The sequence below is a fragment of the Phyllopteryx taeniolatus genome, chromosome 1 (genome assembly GCF_024500385.1).
Source record: "Phyllopteryx taeniolatus isolate TA_2022b chromosome 1, UOR_Ptae_1.2, whole genome shotgun sequence".
NCBI classification, from domain to species: domain Eukaryota; kingdom Metazoa; phylum Chordata; class Actinopteri; order Syngnathiformes; family Syngnathidae; genus Phyllopteryx; species Phyllopteryx taeniolatus.
In genome coordinates, this window is record NC_084502.1 from 35,143,447 (window position 1) to 35,166,813 (window position 23,367).

Here is a 23,367-nt window from a genome sequence, read left to right on the forward strand (position 1 = left end):
CTCATCTGTCAGCCTATCCATCACCACTGCAAACGGGAAGGGGCTCAGGGCTGATCCCTGATGCAGTCCCACCTCCACCTTAAATTCGTCTGTCACACCTACAGCACACCTCACCGCTGTTCTGCTGCCCTCATACATGTCCTTTTCTAACTAACAATGCCGGGTTTCATAACATGCTGCATGGACACTTGAGCCCCATAATAAGAACGTCGCGAACGTTGTTGTTGCTCTGACCTCAGACGGCTGAATGTCGAGAGCTACGCAGTTACTTGACTTAATACCAGCGCTATATTACTGCGGAATTTAAGATGAAAAGCAACGTTCTTCAGACACGCTTCCTCAACAGTCACACTTCTGATAATTTAACCGAAGGTTAGTGCGACCAAATTTACAGGGACATCTCAATAAATTTGAATATGGTAGAAAAGTTCATTTGTTTCAGTACTCATACATTATATAGATTCGTTAAACACTTGGGAAAATACTTTTCAGAGGCCCAATTCCTGCCTAAATTTCTACATTAAAAATCATTTTCATTGTTTCTTGATAGATTGTTATGAAATATTCTAGTTTCTAGAGATGGCAATTTTTTATTTTTTTTGCTGTAAACTATAATCATCTAAATTATACTTTAACATATGATGGAAAATGTAAATACTTCTGGAGGCATGGAAATATGTCAGTGTTTTTTTAATTAATTAATTTTTTAATTTTTTTTTTAGTCCATCAAATTGCCATTGCGATGGCAGGACAGTTTACATAATTTTTGTTTTGATAATAGGGAAAGTAAATCTGAGTATAATCGACTGAGTGTCCACCAAACATGGCCAATAATTGCCAGTATGTGCAGTAGGTAGGTACAAATATTTATTTGTGAATGATTTTATTACATGCACCTGTAGAGTTAGTCTGAGCATCAGTACAACTGTCAACATTCATTTTTAAAGGCACACATAGCAAGTTCACTTAAAATTATACCTTGGCACTATCACAGCGGCATACGTTACTGCAACTACAACACAAAAGAAATAGGACTACATGACGCAGTAGTAACACTGTGCAAGACTTGTCATAAAACACTTCTTATTTTAACATCATTAGGGTGACACAAGATCGTCGCTCATGCAAGGAAAGTGGCGCAATCAGCCATAGACAAGGTGAATAGGTACCTGAGTAAAGCAACACTGACGCAAAGGGAACAAAATTAATAGTGGAAAGACACCACAGAGTACGCTAGAGGAATCAAAAATGTGAAACTAAACAAATGACTTAATCATACTGTATTTTTAATATAGGCACTTGTGGTAAAATGGCATATTGATAAATGACTGCTGCAAATATGTTTAACTCTATTTAGGTTCCACACAACATATTCAGTTAACAGTGATTTTTGGGCCACTAGTAAAGTAAAATATTTAGTAAACTATAATCTAATCAATTCAAAACTCAAGACATTTTCATTTCATAATTTATTTTCCCTTTTTGGCATCATTGTGAGAAATATTCAATTGACAAGAATGTAATTTAGACCAAAATATTTTTACATTTGAATTTTGAGTTGTATAGGATATTTTGTTGCTATTCATATAATTATGAATGATAATTCTCATTCTGTCAGTTACTGTAGTTAGTTTGTTAGTTATCTAGTTAGCAGGATAGCTCATTGGTTCATTAGTGGGATTCTAAAAAAAAATACAGATTGAAGATCATTTTTATTATTCCTAGACGGAGTAGCTCCAGGATTTCTATCATGTGCCATTCTAGTTACAATACTAGAATATAGATTAAAATATTGTTCCCGAGTTGAAAAAAAAATATACAAAAATCAGCAGAAATAATAACTTTAACTGCCATTTTTTTTACTTTGCCATTTGCAAGTAAATAGCTGCTAACAATAAAGTTTGTTCTTTGACTTGGCTTGTTCTGCTACATGAGTAATTGTTAACATTTAGCTCATAATTGTTCGTAAGGTTGTAATGTGTAAATGCCTTTTATAGAATGGTTAACATAAAACACTAAATAACTTGGCAAAATGTTCTTAAGTACGAGACAATGTGTGTTAAAAAAGTATACAAACCTAACACTGATTTCCGCTTCATGAAGAAGGGCCAGTATGTTTACATGGCGCTAATTGAATTATTTATTAAACTGGACTTTTATACCGCATGTGCGCATGACTGAAATTGTACCAAACCGAGCTAATGCGCACGGAGGATTATCTAAACCAGTTTTGAGCTGAAAACAGATTTTGGAGTTGCGTTGTTGCTTTGCCCGATTGTGCACTTTAGATCCCGAAAACGCAAACTTTTAAAACATGGGATGAGAATATGCATATGCGCAAGTGTTAACACTCAGGTAGTTTACAAGTATAACAACAATGGTTGACAACAACGCTGTTGCATTTACACGTCTCCATCCAAGTGCACATTTACTACACCACTAATGTGTACAAGTGACTCACATTACCTCCAGACAACAAAATATTTTTTAGGAAAACAATCAGTTGGTTATCATGCATGTCGTGTTTCTTCTCAAAGGGACATCAGCAACTACTTGTCTGGCATGCATATTACATTGCGAATGTAAATCTTCCATCCATCCATTTTCTATATCGCTTATCCTCTTCAGGATCACGGGGAGCTCGTACCTAGCCTAGCTGACTCCAAGCGAAAGGCCGACAACACCCTGGGCTGGTGGCCAGTCAGTTGCACGGCACATATAGAGACAGACAACCACTCACTCACATTCACACCATCACCTAACTACACTGCCTGTACTGAAGTCAGACAATTATACCTCGCCACCATTAGTGAGTCTCTTGTTGAAACTTGAAAGAATAAATGTTGTGTAAATGTACCCAAGTATGCAGGTCATTTGTAGCACAGGTGTACAACACACTGATGGAATGCACAGGGATAAATATTTTAGGGTGGTCTGTGGCTTAATAAGAGGGCCAGTAGGTAGAGTAGAGTATAATTAGAAGGCAAAGCGCTACCGATGGTAGCTGGCATACTTTGGACAGTAATTTTCTGCGCATTCTGCATATGTACTTTATAGGAGGCAAGCAGTTGATTTAAATGTCTTAGTGGAGATATACTGCACATGTAAACGTACTGACTCTGATATGTTTGAAGGACACATGCACACCAAAGAGCATGCACATTGCTCACAACACTGACAGACTCCAGAGAGACAAGCGTGGGCAGGTCACACACATTAGCATCACACACTGTTGGGGTTATAGCAGAGCATGTTCAACTGCAGGTTGTCGTCCCAGTGTCTGAGGATGATGAAGAGCTGGTTGGCGGCCGCCTTGACCGACGCGACATCCCGGCCTTCCGGGATGTCCTGGCCGCTGAGCCACAAGCTGGCCTTGGCGGCCACCAGCTCCCACTCGATGAAGTAGCTGGCAGAGCTGTGCTCCAGCCAGGCCAGGGCTACCGCCGTTGCCCACACCAGGCTCTCCGGGTCCAGGATCCTCCTTTGTGCATCGCTACGAGCGCTCGTCTCCGGAGCGCCTGACCCGCCGTCCACCTGGTATCTGGCGGATGGCAGGGGATGTTTCGGACATGTTTGTGGGTCACATGATGGTCCCGAATCATTTTCGGCGCTCTCTGGACGCCGGCTGCTCGAGTGGGACAGGTGTCCCAGGCTGGTGCGGTGGCTCGTAAAGGGGGATGTCCACTTGAGCTTGTCCATGGGCACGTTGATGGCGTCACACAGGGCTGGGTCAAGCGGGAAAGCGCCGCACGCCAGCTGCAGCAACACCTGTGGAGTACCAAATACAATTCTGACAATCAACCTCCGTTTATCGCAGGTTACACGTTCCAGACCAACCCGCAATTGGTGAGAAACAATATATGGAGACCATATAAAAATACACTTAATAGTTTTACCTCTCCCACAAACTTATTAAAACACACTTTTTAATAAAGTATTCCTTCGCCCCTGGTCTCACTCTCTCGCTGTCAAGAAATGGAGACTATTTTAATGACATCACTTTGAGGAAACTAAAAGAAGATATTCTCGCCCACACAGAGGCAAAGCGTGCTTGCTTTAAACTGGTTTTTTTTGTCACCCCCAGTTAAAGTTTACTGTAAAACGGACATATATAACCAAATAATATTAAACATTGTATACTTAAACACACATTTACAGCCGAATGCGTACATACTGTATCATGTGAAACGCCATAAACAAGCGAAGTGAAATTAGCATCGATGTTATGGTTATTATGAACCTTCAAACAACTGCCACTTTAACACCCACAGCAGCAACAAATACAAACATAGCATACAATGTTACTCACGTGCAGTGTTGGGAAGATTACTTTGGAAATGTAGTTGATTACAATTACAATTTATGCTGTTGAAAATGTAATAGTAGTGTAACTATTTCAATTACTTTCTTAAAATAATATAATCAATTACATTTCGATTACGTTTCCTAATTTTGAATGAATCCATCAACAGGACCCTTGGATGTTTCCTCTAAGAAAGTGGATTAAAACCATAGATCATTATTTTTGAATTCACTACTAATTTGTTTTTTTTTCAAAAATAATAAACTGATTTAAATAAAACAAAAAAAACAGGATAAACCAGTAATAAAAAATATAGTGTTAATAGTACATGGTGAGCTAAATCAAATAAAAGTGAGCCTGAAACAGCGTCCACTAGTTGACCATGTCGCTCATTCTCCTCTCACTCCGGTTTCCTCCCACATTCCAAAAACATGGTAGGTTGATTGGAGACTCTAAATTTCCCGTAGGTGTGAATGTGAGTGCGAACGGTTCTTTGTTTATATGTGCCCTGCGATTGGCTGGCGACCGGTTCAGGGTGTACCCCGCCTCCTGCCCGAAGATAGCTGGGATTGGCTCCAGCAGCCCGCGACCCAAGTGAGGATAAGCGGTAATGAAAATGGATGGATGGATTTACGTCCTGAAGGCTAGCTTGTAGAGCACAGATCAATCCAGTTGGATCGTAGGAATAATATCGATGTATCTGTCATATACTGCCCTGCAGTCCCATTGTAGTAGCCTGGATGACTCTTTGCGTCCTCCCCCCCCCCGTCAGAGCCCTGAATGGCCGAGTAATTTCCCTGGTCACCCACCAGTGCCCATCACACTCCTTATTTCAGACAATCAACGCAAAAACATTTCCCTTTTTGTCATTCCTTCCCCTGAGACCCCCTTATTTCTTGGTATTACCTGGCTCCAACTCCACAACCCCGCCATAGACTGGACTCATTTATCCATTACCGGATGGAGTCCTCATTGCCATTCCCACTGTCTGTTTTCCTGCCGTTCCACCCTCAGAAGACCCACCACCCTCTGCCGCCCCAGTGGACCTTTCCAAAGTTCCAGAAGAATATCATGAGCTATCCCCAGTATTCAGCAAGGACTTCATCATCTCTACCCCCCACACCGCCCATATGACTGCACCATAGACCTCTTGCCGGGAGCTCCATTTCCCACCAGCTGACTACAATCTCTCCCGTTCCGAAAAAAAAAATGCTATGGAGGATTACATCCGCGACTCCTTGGCTGCTAGGCTCATACGCCCCTCCTAGTCGCCGGTCGGGGCTGGATTTTTCTTCGTAGAGAAAAAAGACACCACTCCCCGCCCATGCATTGACTACCGAGGACTCAATGACATTACAATTAAAAATAAGTCACTACTACCCCTGATCGACCAATCCTTTGAACCCCTCTGCGAAGCCCAAATCTTTACAAAATTGAACGCCTAAGTCCTCATCCGTATCCGAGAGGGGGACGAATGGAAGACTGCCTTCAATACCCCTCTCGGACACTTTGAGTATCTGGTCATGCCATTCGGTTTAACCAACGCCCCTGCAGTTTTCCAAATATTAATTACTGACGTCCTCCGTGACATGCTCAACCGGTTTGTGTTTGAATACCTGGATGACATCCTCATTTTCTCCCGCTCCCCCGAAGAACACCGCATCCATGTACGCCAAGTCCTCCAGCACCTCCTCAAGAACTGTCTATACATCAAACCAGAAAAATGTGAATACCTATCCTCAGTACATTTCCTTGGCTACATCATTGCAAAAGGAGAACTACAACCGGACCCCGCCAAAATCCAAGCCATCATCGACTGGCCCACCCCTGCGAAGTCTTACAGTGACCCCACAACTCTAAATTAACTTGTCACCCTGGCATCACGCGTACTACCCAGTTCATCCAGCAGCACTTCTGGTGGCGCAGCCTCATCAAAGACACCCGAGAGTTTGTTCAAGCTTGCTCCGTCTGCGCCCGAGGGAAGTCTTCTCACCGACCTCCAGCTGGCCTGCTGTGGCCCTTGCCAGTTCCCAGCCGCACTTGGTCTCACATCACTGTGGACTTCGTTACCGGCCTGCCCCCCTCTGACGGTAACAGTTATTCTCACAATCATCGATCGTTTTTCCAAGTGTGTCCATTATGTGCCCCTCCCCAAACTCCCGTCCGCCCTGGAAACTGCTAACCTTGTCTTACATGTCTTCAAACTCCATGGTATCCCCATCGACATAGTCTCCGATCGAGGTCCCCAGTTTTCCTCTCGGGTCTGGAAAGAATTCTGCAAGACGGTGGGCGCAGCACCCAGCTTATCCTCGGGCTATCACCCGCAGACCAACTGCCAGACGGAGCGGGCCAACCAAACCCTGGAACCGCCCGCAACCTCTCCTCATGGAATTCCTTCCTCCCATGGATTGATTACGCTCATAATTCCCTCAACAGCTCCGTTACCGGTAAGTCCCCATGCATGGCTTGCTACGGTTTCCAACCTCCACTGTTCGACCTACAGGAGCGGGCGGTGGCAGTCCCCTCCGTACAAGATCACCTCCAGAGAGTCCATGCGGTTTGGAAGGATGTCCGTGCAGAGCTGAACCGGTGCTCGGCACGCAACAAGCAGCTTGTGGACCCTCATCGCTCCCTGACGCCCGAATACAAGGTGGGTCAATCCGTCTGGCTCTCTTCCCATGACCTTCCCCTTCAAACAGAGTCCCGTAAGCTCGCTCCACGCTTCATTGGTCCTTTTCCCATCACCAAAATCATTAATACCACTTCCTTCCAGTTAAAACTGCCACAGTCCCTAAAGATTCACCCCACATTCCACGTCTCGTTGCTCAAGCCTGTCTCCACCTGCGCCCTAAGAGATCAGGACTCATTGCTGGCCATTCCTGTGTGCTTTTGGATGTATGCTTTGGGTCTTTGTCTTGTTGGAGGACCCATGATCTTCGCCTCAAGACAAGTTTTCTTACACTGGGAAAGACATTTCGCTGTCAAATCTCTTGATAATTTTCCTATTTCATGATACAGTCAAGGCCTCCAGTACCAGATGCAGCAATGCAGGATTATGGATCCTCCACTATGCTTGACTGTTCGCAGGGTGTTCTTTTCCTTAAAGGCTTGATGTAATAGTTGTAGCGTATATTGGTTTGGATAAAAGCGTAATTAATTTGGAAAGGAGGCTCGGAAAGTAAACGCCTTCGTCTATTTCTGGGGTAATTCAACAAACGTTAGAATGTTACAATCAAAGCTATCTTTTTCTCATATAGTGCACCACATTTATTTTTTATTTTGAGCAAAAGTGATGAAAAACCTCTATCAATCTCTGTGCTCCAAAGGCTCACTACATTCAATAGGAGGTTAGTTTTCGATTTCAGCGGTCAGGTTTTGCACTCAAAAACACACAATGCACACCAAGAGGTTTACTTTAGAGAAAATGTAATGAAAACTACAGGGAAATTAGGGAACAGATGTGGAGGGACTTAACTACGAAAAAAGTACAGGTAAACATTTGTAAAGAAGGCTGATCACGTGACGTGAGTGTGAAATGACTGGATGCGTGTTGAGCGATGATAAAGCTGGGAATCTTCATGATCGCTAGTCTCATCCCAAATTGTTATGCATTAATTTGTACTTGGTAAACAGCAAGTTGTACTCACGTTGCGAAGATCATGTTAAGCAGGCGGGTCGGTTCTCCCGATGTCGACAGGTTGATTTGAAGAAAAAAAGGAAAAACAGTGGGGGGCAAAGCACAAGGAGAAGGTTGTTTGCCACGCGTTCAGGGGGAAATTCCACACGCAACTTCTTCCTGGCTGGTTAAGCTCGCAGGCGACTCAACTCTTATGCAAAAAGCGTAGTAGAGTTGTGCCGAATGTCTGTGGCCAAGCAAGTGTTGAAGAAGCTGGGAAGGTTTTTGCCGGTCCGAGCACCGTGGGGAGGGGAGGACGGAGCTTCGGCCTGGAGCCAAGGTCTTGGGCGTAGAAGGAAGATGAGAGGGCGAAAACAAGAGGAGTCGGTCTTTTGTACTTTTAGGGAGCCAAAATACCAGCGCGGGTGAGTAGACCACACCTCTGATTTTGAATTTCACCCTAAAATTATCTGTGGGCTAAAACCCATCCATCCATCCATTTTCCGTACCACTTTATCCTCACAAGGGTTCGCGGGTGTGATGCAGCCTATCCCATCCATCTTCGAGCGAGAGGCGGGGTACAACCTGTACTGGTCGCCAGCCAATTGCAGGGCACATCTAAACAAACAACCATTCGCGCACATATTCGCACCTACAGGCAATTCAGTCTTCAATCAACCTACCATGTATGTTTTTGGGATGTGGGAGGAAACTGGCATGCCCGGAGAAAACCCACGCAGGCACGGGGAGAACATGCGAACTCCACACAGGCTGGGCCGGGATTTGAACCCCGGTCCTCAGAACTGTTAGCCAGATGTGCTAGCCAGTCGTCCACCGTGTATCTAAGTTACCCAGTGTATCTAAGTTAAAAAAAAAATAATTCCCAGGTTTTGCATTGTCACACACAATGGTTAACATACGCAATGATTTTTTTCAACCTTTGTTTGTTGGCAAAGACCACTTAATGTCATTGATGTAACCTTTCATATCGTCTGAGCTTAAACAATCATATTGTTCTTTTCAAACAGATTTGACAGCAGATCTGTGTAGGAAGAAACAGTCATTAATGACATTGATATCACGATATACACTTGGAACATTCATGCAGGGTTTGTATTTTTTGAAAGCCGGAATGTAACACACTCATATGCAGTCATTTGAATTCAGCTTGCAGTGACTCTTAAGCGCCAGTGGGCGTCGCTCATGCTCTACTAATGATGCCAGAGAGTCCTTTGAAAGAGGGTCAGACTGGAGGTGAAGAATGTCAAAAAAGGGCCTCTGTTCATTCCTCTGGTGGGTTCATGGGGAGATTGGTTAACTAATAAAACCATTGAGGCCAGTTTAACTAATAAATCCATTGTTGTCAATTATTCCGAATTGCCACATCTGGTCATGAGGCACCCCAGATTTCCGGTCGTTGGACTGTCCATACAGAAAGGTCTTTTGAGCAGTGAGGGGACCCTTATCTAGTTTTACGGGACCACTTGAGTTGAAACAGATGACCGGTGGCTTGCAGGACTGATCTGCTGGCTGAGGGTTCAGGAGGCAGGAATGCAAAGGTCACATCAGTTCTTGGGTGCTACTTGTTCAATATGAAACTGGTACGGCGTATTCGTCACATAGTAAAGTTTGGCTTCTGTATTCTTTGTTGTTTTATTTTCTCCTTTTTCTTATGTATTTAATTACTTTTTCTCTTTCTCACAATTTTGACTGTTTTGCACAATGAAAGGACATGAATGGATTGGGGATTTTCTTTTCTTGACCCTGTGCTTGCGGTGCTGGCGTCTATGGGGGCGGGAATTTTTTTTACTCCTTTTGGCCTGGGGGGTGTTATGGGGGAGAATAACTGGATGGGTCTTCCAGCATGCGCTGGTGGTGGATTCGCTCATAGTCCACAGGTGCTGGGGTGGTGCCATTTGGCGTCTGCTTTGGTTCCCCGTTCCGGCTGCTGGTGGGGTATGGTGGGGGCCCCTGTCACTCCTCGGGCTTGCTTCTTCCTCTTCTCTCTGGTATTTGCGTCCGACTGCGGTCGCCTCCCCCTCTTTTCGCAGGGGGGGGGGGGTTCCCTGCTGACCGTGAGGCCCACTGTGGGGTTTTGTCCACACCACTTCCTGGTCTGGGGGCGGGTTCACCTCCCGCACTCTTGGGTGGGTAGCGGGCGCTGGCTGGGATGGGGGCTGGGGGGTACTGCAAGGCTGGGTGTGACAGTCCTCTCTCCCTGTGGTTGTCCCGCAGGATGGGCCCGGCCTGCAGCAGCCATGCCTCTTAATCACTCACTTAACACACACTCACAGAATTCACTGTAAATATTTTTTCACTCATTACATCCGGGCACACACACATACTCAGGGTTTCTTGGGGGGTTGGTGGAGGGTCGGGGGGATGCGGGCGTCAGAACAGGATTCAGCACGTCAGTGCTGGTACCTGGTTGAGACTCTTTGCTCCTCCGCCCTGCCTGTCCTCCAGGTCTTTTAATGCATTACACAAAACCATCTCTGTTTTTTAAATACACTACATACAATGATTTCTGGGGGGTGGTACGATTTGGGTTGGCAGGGGGTTGGCTGCGGGGCAGCAGTGCCCAACAGCCCTACCCTACCCCCCATCCTCTCAGGCCTCTCCAGATTTTAATGCACTACACCACTTGGGGGTCACTTGCATGGGGTAGGGCCAGTGACTGCCAGTCGGGGACATGGCAGTCATAGTAACAGTGACGGCACTCCTGGGGCCGGGCCCCTCTGGCTGGATGTCTGCTCGGGTTGAGGGCTCCACTCTCATGCCCCGTGGCTGCTCTCCTGGGTGCCCCCCTAGCTGTTCCCCTGTTGGGCGCCCCTATCCACCCTCCTTTACACCAGGCGGGGACACTGTCTCGCCTTCTAGCTGGGCGGCGACTGGCTACATTGGCAGGTAAATAAATTATTTATTTTCAATGATTCCATTTAAACCCACATTTAAATGGTTTCGCAGGGCACATATAAACAAACAACCATTCGCACTCACATTCACAACTACGGGCAATTTAGAGTATTCAATTAACCTGCCATGCATGTTTTTGGGATGTGGGAGGAAACCGGAGTGCCCGGAGAAAACCCACGCAGGCACGGGTAGAACATGCAAACTCCACACAGGCGGGGCTGGGGATTGAACCCTGGTCCTCAGAACTGTGAGGCACTTACCAATCACCAAATGGTAAGAAGACCTCTCCATGTCTGCTGACCGTAGCTACTGGATACAGATTTGTAACAATATGTTTAAAATGACAAAAAACACAGCTTATACAATATAAAGTGCTCCATAGAACACACTTTACTCAGTACACTATGCATAAAATGGGCTTCTTTCCATCTAATATATGCGTGCAATGCAGTGCACCAAAAATACCCCAGACACCTATTTTCATGCTATATGGGAATGTACACCAATTCAATGCTTTTGGTCTTCGGTTATACAAAAACTCTCGTATATTTTAAACTGAAGGATTCCACTTTCCCCAAGATTGTGCATTCTTGGCGACTTAAGCATAATTGACCTCCCTAATAAATATTCACAATCATTACTTGACGTGTTAGCTACTGCTAAGAAAACAATTCTATTGAACTGGAAAAACAAACAAGCTATTAACATCAATCAGTGGTTAAATCTCATCATAGAATATATTGCATTAGAAAACATTTCAGCAGAACGAAAAAATCAATTACACATCTATGTAGATAGCTGGTCACCTTTCCTCAACATGCTAAATCTAGACTCTTGATTCTTTGCCTGAGTAGGGTGCCATTTGACATTTGACAATAGCAAGACTATTTTCAAGTTTGAACATAAACAATGGAATTGTATATTCTTTGTTGCCGAGGTTGTTGTTGTTTTATTATTCTACTTATTTATTTTTATTTTCACACATTTTAGATCGGTTCGCATGGTGAAAAGACACGTGCATGCTGTGGGGATCTTCTTCTCTTGTCCCTGTGTTTGCTGTTCTGGAATCTGTGGGGGCGGGACTTTTTTTCACTCCTTCCTGATCTCGGGGGTGGAGGGGAACCACTGGGGTGACCTCCTGGGGAGTAATGGTGGTGTGATGGTGACTCGCCCATGTTCCGGTGGGTGCTGGGGAGGTGCCGGCTGGCACCTGTCTGGGTCCCCCGCTCTGGCTGCTGGTGGGGGCGGTGGGGCCCCCCTGTCGCTCCTTGTGCCTGCTTCCTCCTCTTATCTCCGTTCCTTGTGTCCCACTGCAGTCGCCTCTTCCTCTTCCCGTGGGGGAGACGGGCGGTCGCCTGCGGGCTGTGCGGACTGCTGTGGGTTTGTTTTCCCTGCCTGGTTTGGGGGGGGGGGGGGGGGGGGGGGTGGCAGGGGTGTGTGTGTGTATTATGGGGGGCGGGGTTGGTGGTGCTGGTCTGGGTGGAATGGCCCTCTTCGTCGGTGGTTGTCTGGCCTAATGGGCCCGACCTGCGGTAGCCATGCCTCTTAATGCCACTCAGCACACACTCACACCATTCACTGTATATATTTCTCACTAAACACATCTGGGCACATACACATATCAAAGGGTTCCTGGGGGACTGGTATGGGATCAGGAGGGTGTGGGTGTCGGATTGGGTTTCAGCACGTCTGTGCTGTTTCCCGGTCCGTGCGCCCTGCTCCTCCGCCCTGCCTGCCCCCCTGGATTTTAAATGCATCACACACACTCCCCATGTTTGAATGCACCACTACCCCTATCTCTGGGGCGTGGGGGGTCGCGGGTGGGGGGGGGGGGGCAGCCCTGCCGCCACCCCCTCGGCTCACTGACCTCTCCAGATTTTAATGCACCACACCACTCGGGGAGGCACTGGGTGGGGTGGGGTGGTTGGCTGGAGGGGGTGGCATTAGGTTCCTGCGGCCCCAGCTGGGTGGCCGGTTGTCGGGGCGCTTCGGTGGGGCCGGCGGACCGCCCTGGGTCCCTCGGTGTGGGACGTGTCCCGTCCGCCGATTGATTGGGTGGGGTCCTCAGCCGCCGCGGTGCGGCCACAGCAATTATGGGAGACTTCTGTCAGTCTTTGTACATGTAAAACGGTATTAATTTACTTGCATGTATCCGCTGGCACACACCCCTAGGACTCTTTCACTGGGTGTGGGGTCACGCGCTTACTGCAATTAGTGCTTTGTCTTTTGTCTTTGTTTCTCTCTCGCTTCTAGAAACTTTATTCTGTTCGACTGATCAAGTCTGATTCTCAATAAAGTCTTGCCCACTCTGTCCGTCTGTCTGTTCTTAAAACCCTTTTCTGCATTTTCAATAAACATTAGAATAATTAAACAAATTAAAAATAAGCAGAGAGAGTATTTCAAACTCCACTGTTGCACAGCAAAACTGTTCCAGCACAAAAGGCTTGCAGATCCACCATTCTGGAAGGCCATGCAGCTAACAGGACAAGTTAAAAAAAATAAAAGAAATAAAAACTTGTGGACAGCCTTCCCAGAAGAGTTGAAGCTGTTATAGCTGCAATAGGTGGACTAGCGTCATATTGACCCCTATGGATTAAGAATGGGATGTCACTTAAATTCATATGTGAGTCAAGGTAAGTGATCAAATACTTTTGGCAATATAGTGTATGCCATCAGTACCAACTGCCTTTTCAGTTTTCATCCTCTTTAGTACCTGGAGAAAATCCAAACAAACAGGGGAAGAACATGCAAACTCCTCACAGAAAGATTTGAGTTGAGTTAGGAAACCAAAACAAGATCCACAGATTTCTAAGCCTTGTCAGCACTTCCTCTTTGCTCTTCTTTGGGAATTTATTTAAATGTACAAAGAAGTGAAAAAAGTGGAAGTGGAAACTAATCTGAGCATAATTCTAACCTGTCAAATTCTTGCTTCTTTCTGGAAGTCATAATCTCTGGATCATGTTGCATAGATCAGCTACCCACCAGAGGAATGTAATCCTTGTTCTCATTGTCGCTCTCTCCCATGGAATCACCCGACTTGCTTTGGGATCTGCTCATGAATCCTTTGGCAGCCTTTGTCAGAAGACGAGTCCTGCTGAGCGCCAACCTGGCCGAGGAGACACATGCCTCAAGTCAAGTCAGTGTTATTTACTGTATTTTGGCACTCTTTTATCTCAAAGCACTTCACATATGGAAGCAGGTCTACAACCACATGCCTCACACCTTAAAGAAAACCAACTGAATCCCAAATGAGTAAGCTCTATGGCACAGGTGTCAAACGCAAGGTCCGGGGTCCAGATCCGGCCCGCCACATCATTTTATGTGGCCCGCAAAAGCAAATCATACACATGATTTCATGTGTATCAACGTCCATGATTCTTTTTGAAAATTCTGTACCAAAATTTCGAATTGTCATATGTCATATGTAATAAATAATATGCTAAGATATTGCACAATATTTTTTTTGTTAAAAAAATCCTTTTTACAGTAACTTGAACAATTGTTGAACAGACTATTATCTTTGCTTAGTTATAACGGCCCTCTGAGGGAAACCGTAACTACAAAAATGAGTTTGACACCCCAGAAGCTTCCCTCTAAGGAAGAAGCTTTGGACAGAACAGAGACTCCGTATGTGGCGGTGATCTGCCTGGAACAGTTGGGTTAAGATGGAGAGCTGGAGAGATGGAGGAGACAGACAGAGGGGTGAGAGAGAGAGGTAGAAAAAAGATAGAGAATTGGGGGATGTGTGGGAAAAGAATGTGTATGTCTTGGCGTCCACAGCACACCGTGGCTTTCTCCAGCCACCCACCTGGCAGAAAAAAGACTCTCAACAGATTTCTGAGACTGGTCCGAGGTCACTGACGGATTCCTTTGTGTCCCTGGGAAATGGGAGAAGAGGGGGGGAGGGGGGAAACGATCAATGCCACTATTAACAGTTTCCACAGACAAAGCTAGTTTTTTCCTGCAGTCTTTGAATTTTTGTTACCAAAATGGCATGAAAAACATCCATTCATCCCTCCATCCATCCATTTTTATACCGTTTCTCTTCATTAGGGTCCCAGGTGAGCCTATCCCAGCTGACTTTGGGCAAGAGAGGGGCTACACTCTGGACTGGTCGCCTGTCAATCACAGGACTTGAAAACCAATTCACACCAAAAATTTGGTATATGCCTCCATTGTTCAATCAGAGGTATTTTTGTAGAAGGTACAAGAACATCTTTTATATTTTTTTCCGGGTGCGGGTCACTGAATTGGTTGGGAATCATGATGTAAAGACGAAATAAATAGAGTTAAAGTCAACCGCAAACAGGGATGACAGCAATAAGGAGGAACTTGAACAAGGAAGCATTAACGACAACTGCAACTGTTGGGAGAAACAAGATATTTCCCATCCATGGTCTTACTTTAGTGAGTTGTTTGACGTTGTCATGAAGAATGAGTTATGGAAGAAACATACATAAGGTGTATTTTTTCAGTTGATATTATTAGCTAATAATTTTTTGGTTCACATGTTGTAGCAATGCTTTGGGAGCACATTGTTTTGATGGCATATAAGTCAAGCCAATGCTAGCAAGCTCTTCAACAGCAAAGTAATATGACTTTTTTTTCCTCTTCTTTTAAGTAAGAGCACTATGTAAGTTATGAAAACAGGGGAAATTATTTTGTGTGCAAAGGTTTTTTTTTTCTCGTTATACTATTAAAACCGATATTGTATATAATTCACAGTAAAAATTCATTTTTACTTTTTACTTTGAATTGTTGAATCAGTATTTTCTTTTTTAACACGAGTCTCTATACTTCTACTAAGGTAGAGCGTATGAGTACTTTAGCCACCTCTTAATATTACTTTTCTAAGATAACCACCATCGTGTTTTTAGTGGGCCCTACAACTCTATTGTGCGTCTTACTGGCTTAAAAAATTCTTACATGGCTGTTGGCTCAATGTCTAGCTGTGCAAATTTGCATCAAATGAAAAGTTATTTCACTGTGTCATTCTGATATTTAGGTGATATACATATACACTTGGCAGAGGGTAAGACCTCGCAGCTAACTGGTAACAAATTTTAAAACTAAACTTTGTGGATATCAGCAGAACAGAATAGAGCAGAAGCTCGTCTCCCAAATACTGCAAGGCTAAAGGTTATCAAGGGAAGCAGGCACAGTCACAAAAACAAATATTGTTGTTTTTCATTTCTTTTCTCCCTCATTTTTTGGGCAGTTGGCTAACACTTTGTAATGCACCACGACTAGAATATGGAAGAACAATATTGTAGTGTTGTGCTCAAGGCCACACAAGACCTGAACCCACCGAAACCAAGACAAGACCAAGACTTTTGGGAGTCGAGACCAAGTCAAGACCAAGACTGGGAAAGACCAAGACCATAAAAATCTATTTCGCCCCTCAGCCACAACACCACAAATATTAAAGTCATGACAGGGTTGGTGGGAGGTTGGCAACACATGAATTGAAGATATTTGTTGTTTCACCAAGTGCTTCTCCTTATTATTACATTAATATGAAGTTGAAGAAGAGCAGATCAGTTCTGGTCTTGATGGTAAACCCCGAGTCCGGCCAGTCTGAGACCAAGACAAGACCAAGACTTGAGTTGAGTCCGAGACAAGAACAAAACCTTCAAAATGTGATTTTGAGACCGGTCTCAAGTGTTACAACACTACAATATGGATAAAGTTTGCACTGATACAGTTTTCGACATGGATAAAGTTGAATTCCAGGTTGCCAGTTAAGGAAGCAGCATACTGGGTCCATCCATCCATCCATTTTCTACCGCTTATCCGAGGTCGGGTTGCGGGCCGTAGCTTTAGCAGGGACGCCCAGACTTCCCTCTCCCCAGCCACTTCATCCAGCTCTTCCGGGGGGATCCCGAGGCTTTCCCAGGCCAGCCGAAGGACGTAGTCTCTCCAGCGTGTCCTGGGGCGTCCCCGGGGTCTCCTCCCGGTGGGACATGCCACCAGGGAGGCGTCCAAGAGGCATCCGAATCAGATGCCCCAGCCACCTTATCTGGCTCCTCTCAATGTGGAGGAGCAGTGACTCTACTCTGAGATCCTCCCGGATGACCCAGCTTCTCACCCTATCTCTAAGGGAGAGCCCGGACACCCTGCGGAGGAAACTCATTTCGGTCGCTTGTATCCAGAATCTTGTTCTTTCGGTCACCCTCACCTATGGTCACGACCCACAGCTCGTGACCATAGGTGAGGGTAGGAACGTAGAGCGACCGGTAAATTGAAAGCTTCGCCTTTTGGCTTAGCTCCTTCTTTACCACAACGGATCAATACAAAGTCTGCATCACTGCAGACGTTGCACCGATCCGCCTGTCGATCTCCCATTCCATTCTTCCCTCACTCGTGAACAAGACCCCAAGATACTTGAACTCCTCCACTTGGGGCAGGATCTCATCCCCGACCTGGAGAGGGCACGCCACCCTTCTCTGACTGAGGACAATGGTCTCAGATTTGGAGATGCTGATTCTCATCCCAGCCGCTTCACATTCGGCTGCGAACTGCTCCAGTGAGAGTTGGAGGTCATGGCTTGATGAAGCCAACAGAACCACATCATCTGCAAAAAGCAGAGATGCAATACTGAGGCCACCAAACCGGACCCCTCTTCGCCTTGGCTGCGCCTTGAAATTCTGACCATAAAAGTTATGAACAGAATTGGTGACAAAGGGCAGCCTTGGCGGAGTCCAACCCTCACCGGAGTCCAACCCTCACCGGGAACGAGTCCGACTTACTGCCGGATATGCGGACCAAACTCTTACTCCGGTTGTGAAGCCCGTATCAGGGGGTTCGGTACCCCATACTCCCGAAGCACCCCCCGCAGGACCCACCGAGGGACAGGGTGGAACGCCTTCTCCAAGTCCACAAAACACATGTAGACTGGTTGGCCGAACTCCCATGCACCCTCGAGGACCCTGCCAAGGGTGTAGAGCTGGTCCACTGTTCCACGGCCAGGACGAAAACCACACTGCTCCTCCTGAATCTGAGATTCGACTTCCCGACGGACCCTCCTCTCCAGCACCCCTGAATAGACCTTACCAGGGAGGCTGAGGAGTGTGATCCCCTGTAGTTGGAACACACCCTCCGGTCCCCATTCCTAAAAAGGGGGACCACCACCCCTGTCTGCCAATCCAGAGGCACTGTCGCCGATGTCCACGCGATGTTGCAGAGGCGTGTCAACCAGGACAGCCCCATAACATCCAGAGGAACTCCAGGCAAATCTTATCCACCCCCGGGGCCGTGCCACCGAGGAGCTTTTTAACCACCACGGTGACCTCAAATCCAGAGATAGGAGAGTCCGCCTCAGAGAACCCACACTCTGCTTCCTCATGGGAAGGCGTGTCGGTGGAATTGAGGAGGTCTTCGAAGTATTCTCCCCACCGACTCACAACGTCCCGAGTCGAGGTCAGCAGCGCCCCATCCCCACTATACACAGTGTTGGTGGTGCACTACTTTCCTCTGCTGAGACGCCGGATGGTGGACCAGAATTTCCTCGAAGCCGTCCGGAAGTCTTTATCCATGGCCACACCGAACTCCTCACGTACCCGAGTTTTTGCTTCAGCAACCACCAGAGCTGCATTCCGCTTGGCCACCCGGTACCCATCAGCTGCCTCAGGAGTCCCACCGGCCAAAAAGCCCGATAGGACTCCTTCTTCAGCTTGACGGCATCCCTTATTGTTGGTGTCCATCAACGGGTTCGGGGATTGCCGCCACGACAGACACCGACCACCTTACGGCCACCGCTCCGGTCGGCCGCCACATCAATGGAGGCGCGGAACATGGTCGACTCGGACTCGATGTCCCCCGCCTCCCCCGGAACATGAGCAAAGTTCTGTCGGAGGTGGGCGTTGCAACTTCTTCTGACAGGGGATTCTGCCAGACGTTCCCAACTCACCACCAGGTGGTGATCAGTTGACAGCTCCGCCCCTCTCTTCACCAGAGTGTCCAAGACATGCGGCCGCAAGTCCGATGACACGACCACAAAGTCAATCATCAAACTGCGACCTAGGTTGTACTGGTCCCAAGTGCACGTGTGGACACCCTTATGCTTGAACATGGTGTTCGTTATGGACAATCCGTGATGAGCACAGAATACCAATAACAGAACACCGCTCTGGTTCTGATTGTGGGCGGCGTTCTTCCCAATCACGGCCTTCCAGGTCTCACTGTCATTGCCCACGTGAGCATTGATGTCCCCCAGCAGAACGATGGAGTCCCCAGCTGGAGGGCTCTCCAGCACCCCCTCCAAGGACTCCAAAAAGGGTGGGTACTCTGAACTGCTTTTTGGTGCATAGGCACAAACAACAGTCAGGACCCGTCCCCCCATCCGAAGGCTAACCTCTCGTCCACCGGGGTGAACCCCAACGTATAGGCGCCAAGCCGGGGGGCAATAATTACACCCACACCTGCTCGTCGCCTCTCACCGTGGGCAACTCCAGAGAGTCCAACCCCTCTCAAGAGGACTAGTACCAGAGCCCAAGCTGTGTGTGGAGGCGAGTCCGACTATATCTAGTCGGAACTTCTTGACCTCACACACCAGCTTGGGCTCCTTCCCTGCCAGAAAGGTGACATTCCACGTCCCTAGAGCCAGCTTCTGTAGCCGGGATCGGATCGCCAAGGTCTCCGCCTTCGTCCACCACCCAGCTCACACTGCACCCGACCTCAATGGCCCCTCCACAGGTCGTGAGCCCATGTGAAGGGGGACCCACGTTACCCTTTCGGGCTGTGCCCGGCCGGGCCCCATGTGCGCAGGCCCGGCCACCAGGCGCTCGCCTTTGAGCCCCACCACCAGGCCTGGCTCCAGAGGGGGGCCCCGGTGACCCGCGTCCGGGCAAAGGAAAACCAAGTCCATCGTTTGTCGTCATCATAAGGGGTCTTTGAGCCGTGCTTTGTCTGGTCCCTCACCGAGGACCTGTTTGTCATGGGTGACCCTGCCAGGGGCATAAAGCCCCAGACAACTTAGCTCCTAGGATCATTGGGACACACAAACCCCTCCACCACGATAAGGTGACGGATCAAGGAGGGGAGCATACTAGGTGTAACTGGTTATTCTAATTGTATTATTGGGCTAGCAATAAGTGATCACGTAAAAAAAGTCACATAACCAGAAAAACTAATGTGGGGAAAAAACAGAGAGAAGCCAGGACAAGATATAGGATTGCCAGAGCCAAGATCCAAACCCCAAACCTCAGAAATGTAAGGCAGACGTGCTAATCATTCAGCCATTATTGCTGCCCTGAGATGACTTTGTAATCATTTTTAAATGATGGTGCTAATTGTTACATCTGCCTTCTTTGGTGGGTGCGGTATTTACCTTCTGTGAAGCTACATCTCTCCCAGCTGGACGAGGACAGAGTGCTGCATGGAGAAATTCCATCTTCTACACCTAACACAAGAAACCCCCAAAATTGGACATGGATTAGTGTGGTGTCTTTGATTTAGCTATTATCATCGACTACTCGCTTGAAGTCTCTGCGCCCTTTGCACAATGGTCATTGCACCGGACTATTGTAATATTAGTCATTCCAACTGCTCGAAGTGCTAGAGGACTCTGCATCTTTTTGCACAATTGACAAAAAAATAAAATAATAAAATGTACCGGCATTACCAGATGACTAGCAACCCTTTATTGCTCAGTGACTGTTTTGTGTATGTCTCAAAAGTGTTCTCTGTCAATTGACTGTCTGTTGCCGTACTAGAGCGGCTCCAATTACCGGAGAGAAATTCCTTGCGTGTTTTTCGGACATACTTGGCGAATAAAGATGATTCTGATTCTGATTCTGATCATCACCGCTGGGCATCCTCCAGTTATTTATGATATAGTATGCATACTGTATGTAGGATAAAAGCAAAAGAATCAGACTGCAATAATAAATTCAGCTTGACATTGAATCTACAAGAAAAAATGTCATAACTCAAAAGGTGCATTCTTTCAGTGATATTAACTTGCATCGCGTGACATGTCATAAGAGGGGCGATGTGACTACTTGAGATCAAAAGCAGCGTACTGCTGGGCGGCAACACGTCTTCCGCTTCCTCCGACACGCCGCCAGACTGAGAGTGGCCCAGTCCAACGCAATAAGCGCGGTTCTTCCTGCTTCCTGAACTGGAGCGTGAGCTTCTTTTTAAGTCATCACCTAAAAGTGAGAAAGAGACGTCATGTTTGTTTAACTATTCGATAAAAGGGTTCTTTCTGTTCAAAGCAATGGTGGGCTAGGGTACCGCCCCACCACTGGTGATGGTTACCACATTACTTTTCTTGAAGACAAAAAAATTAATAAAAATATTGATAATAAAATTACAATATTTCAAACTATTAATACAACTAAAATATTTCAAAATATCTGTATATCTATTTTTATATGAGCAGGATAAAAATATATACTGTAGATAATAATGAGTAACATTGTTTTGTTCATCTCTATTGTCTGAAATCATGATGCACTTTCAAACTGCGGTGCACATATCTTGACACATTGACTCTTGTTAAAGGTTTGACGAGTGCAGTCACTCCTCTTGGCTACATTTCATCACCCTGAACATAAATACGTCACATCCTGGCTTGATCCCTGCACACAACACTTTGGCGTTGGCTCGTTCCCTGTTCAGTGGCATTTAAGTTAAGATTTAGTTAAGCTCATCAAAGCCCACTCCTGGAAGTACTATTTATTTATTTCAAGGTCTACATTTCATCGTACCACTACAATTTTGAAGTTAATTTTGCTAAGATTGGTTGTTAGCTTATGCTGGCTTGCTATGGTAGTGGTTATTCAATCATACTATAGACATATACAGTCCAGTGAAGATGTGGAGACATCGCATCTTCACTATATATATATATATATTTATAGTTGTATGTCTGCAGTTGAAACCAGATATCCAGATGTTAGTTTATGAAAGAAGACACTTTCCTCACTGTCTGACACGAAATCAGACAATTCCTGTTTAGGTGAAATAGGATTACCAAAATTATTTGCATTTGGTAAATACCAGAATAATGAGAGAATAATTTTTTGGGCAATTTTTTTATGACTTTCTACAAAGTCAGAAGTTTACATTGAGTAAGATTACTATGCATTTAATTTGGGAAAACCCAGATGATGTAATTTTTTGGGAAACGTCTGAGTTAATTACAGACACACCTGCGGATATATTTGAACTAGACACACCTGAAACCCACTGCTTCTTTGCGAAACATCTTAATATTTGAACACATTCACAAGGATTTACTTGTGTTGTTTTTGTCATCATATGGTTGAAAACCCGACAATAAAAGCTGCACGAGTCGAGGCAACTCACCAGGGTTGATGTATTCAATACACGTCTGCAGACATTCATTTGTGTCCAGGTCCACGGGAACAAACACAGTGTATTTGCTCAGTATGTTGCATGCTTTGCTGGTGTGAATGGCGTAAACATGGTACTTCCTGCCAATGCCTGTGAAATCACATAGAAATATACCATATAATATCACATTTAATTTTTACTTTTACCAGTGTGTGGTAGCAAGCGCCATCTACTTTGATGTTGTCTGCTGGGGTAGCGGCATTAGTGCGAAGGATTTAAAAATAACTGACAATCATTCACATCCTCTCCATGAGACTGCAGCAGCATAGGAGCTCTTTCTCCAACAGACTTATTCAGCTTTGCTGCCTGAAAACAACCGTTTATATCAGGGGTCACCAACCTTTTTGAAGGAGAGAACAACTTCTACTGATTAATGAGAAGGGCTACCAGTTTGTTACACACTTCAAAAACAACAAATTTGCTCAAATTACCTTGAATTATATGTTATTGTTAATAATTCATGATATTCGTCTATGTGGAGACACTGATTCAGTTAATGATTTCTCACAATAATTATCAACAATAACAAGGTAGGAAAGAGGTAAATGCGGCACGGTGACCGACTGGTTAGAGCGTCAGCCTCACAGTTCTGAGGAACCAGGTTCAATCCCCGGTCCGGCCGGTGCGGAGTTTGCATGTTCTCCCCGTGCCTGCGTGGGTTTTCTCCGGGCACTTTGGTTTCCTCCCACATCCGAAAAACATGCATGCTAAGTTAGTTGACAACTCTAAATTGCCCGTAGGTGTGAATGTGAGTGCGAATGGTTGTTTGTTTGTATGTGCCCTGCGATTGGCTGGCTACCAGTTCAGGGTGTACCCCGCCTCCTGCCCGATGACAGCTGGGATAGGCTTCAGCACGCCCGCGACCCTAGTGAGGAGAAGCGGCTCAGAAAATGGATGGATGGATGGAAAGAGGTAAATATCAATATGCAACTCTTTATTTCTATAAAAAGTGTGGACGGGATTTTCTCCTGATCAAAATACTGTACATTATTCTTTAGAGGGGAAGGGGGCCGGGCGGAGTTGTTCATGCCTACCCAAAGTCGTTTGGATGCCCAGGGCCACCAAGGTATTCTGTCTCTCTCACTTAGAACAAGAACCCCTGAAGGTTTTAGATCTTGGCACAGCCTATATAATGTAAATGGTAGAATTTCATCTCTGTCTTCATAAATCA

General features: G+C 46.0%; 1 protein-coding gene across 1 annotated transcript in view; it reads right to left on the minus strand.

Annotated features, from left to right (window-relative positions):
- Positions 1-727: 727 nt before the first annotated feature.
- The window catches only part of vwa5b1 (von Willebrand factor A domain containing 5B1), a 42,813-nt gene continuing 20,173 nt past the window's right edge, over positions 728-23,367 (minus strand). The window contains exons 16-21 of the mRNA XM_061791379.1: positions 22,149-22,286; positions 20,858-20,986; positions 20,164-20,235; positions 14,644-14,713; positions 13,818-13,941; positions 728-3,768 (exon numbers count right to left, since the gene is read on the minus strand). Coding sequence (XP_061647363.1) covers positions 3,223-3,768; positions 13,818-13,941; positions 14,644-14,713; positions 20,164-20,235; positions 20,858-20,986; positions 22,149-22,286 — 1,079 coding nt within the window. The 3' untranslated portion in view covers positions 728-3,222. The remainder of the gene's footprint in view (positions 3,769-13,817; positions 13,942-14,643; positions 14,714-20,163; positions 20,236-20,857; positions 20,987-22,148; positions 22,287-23,367) is intronic.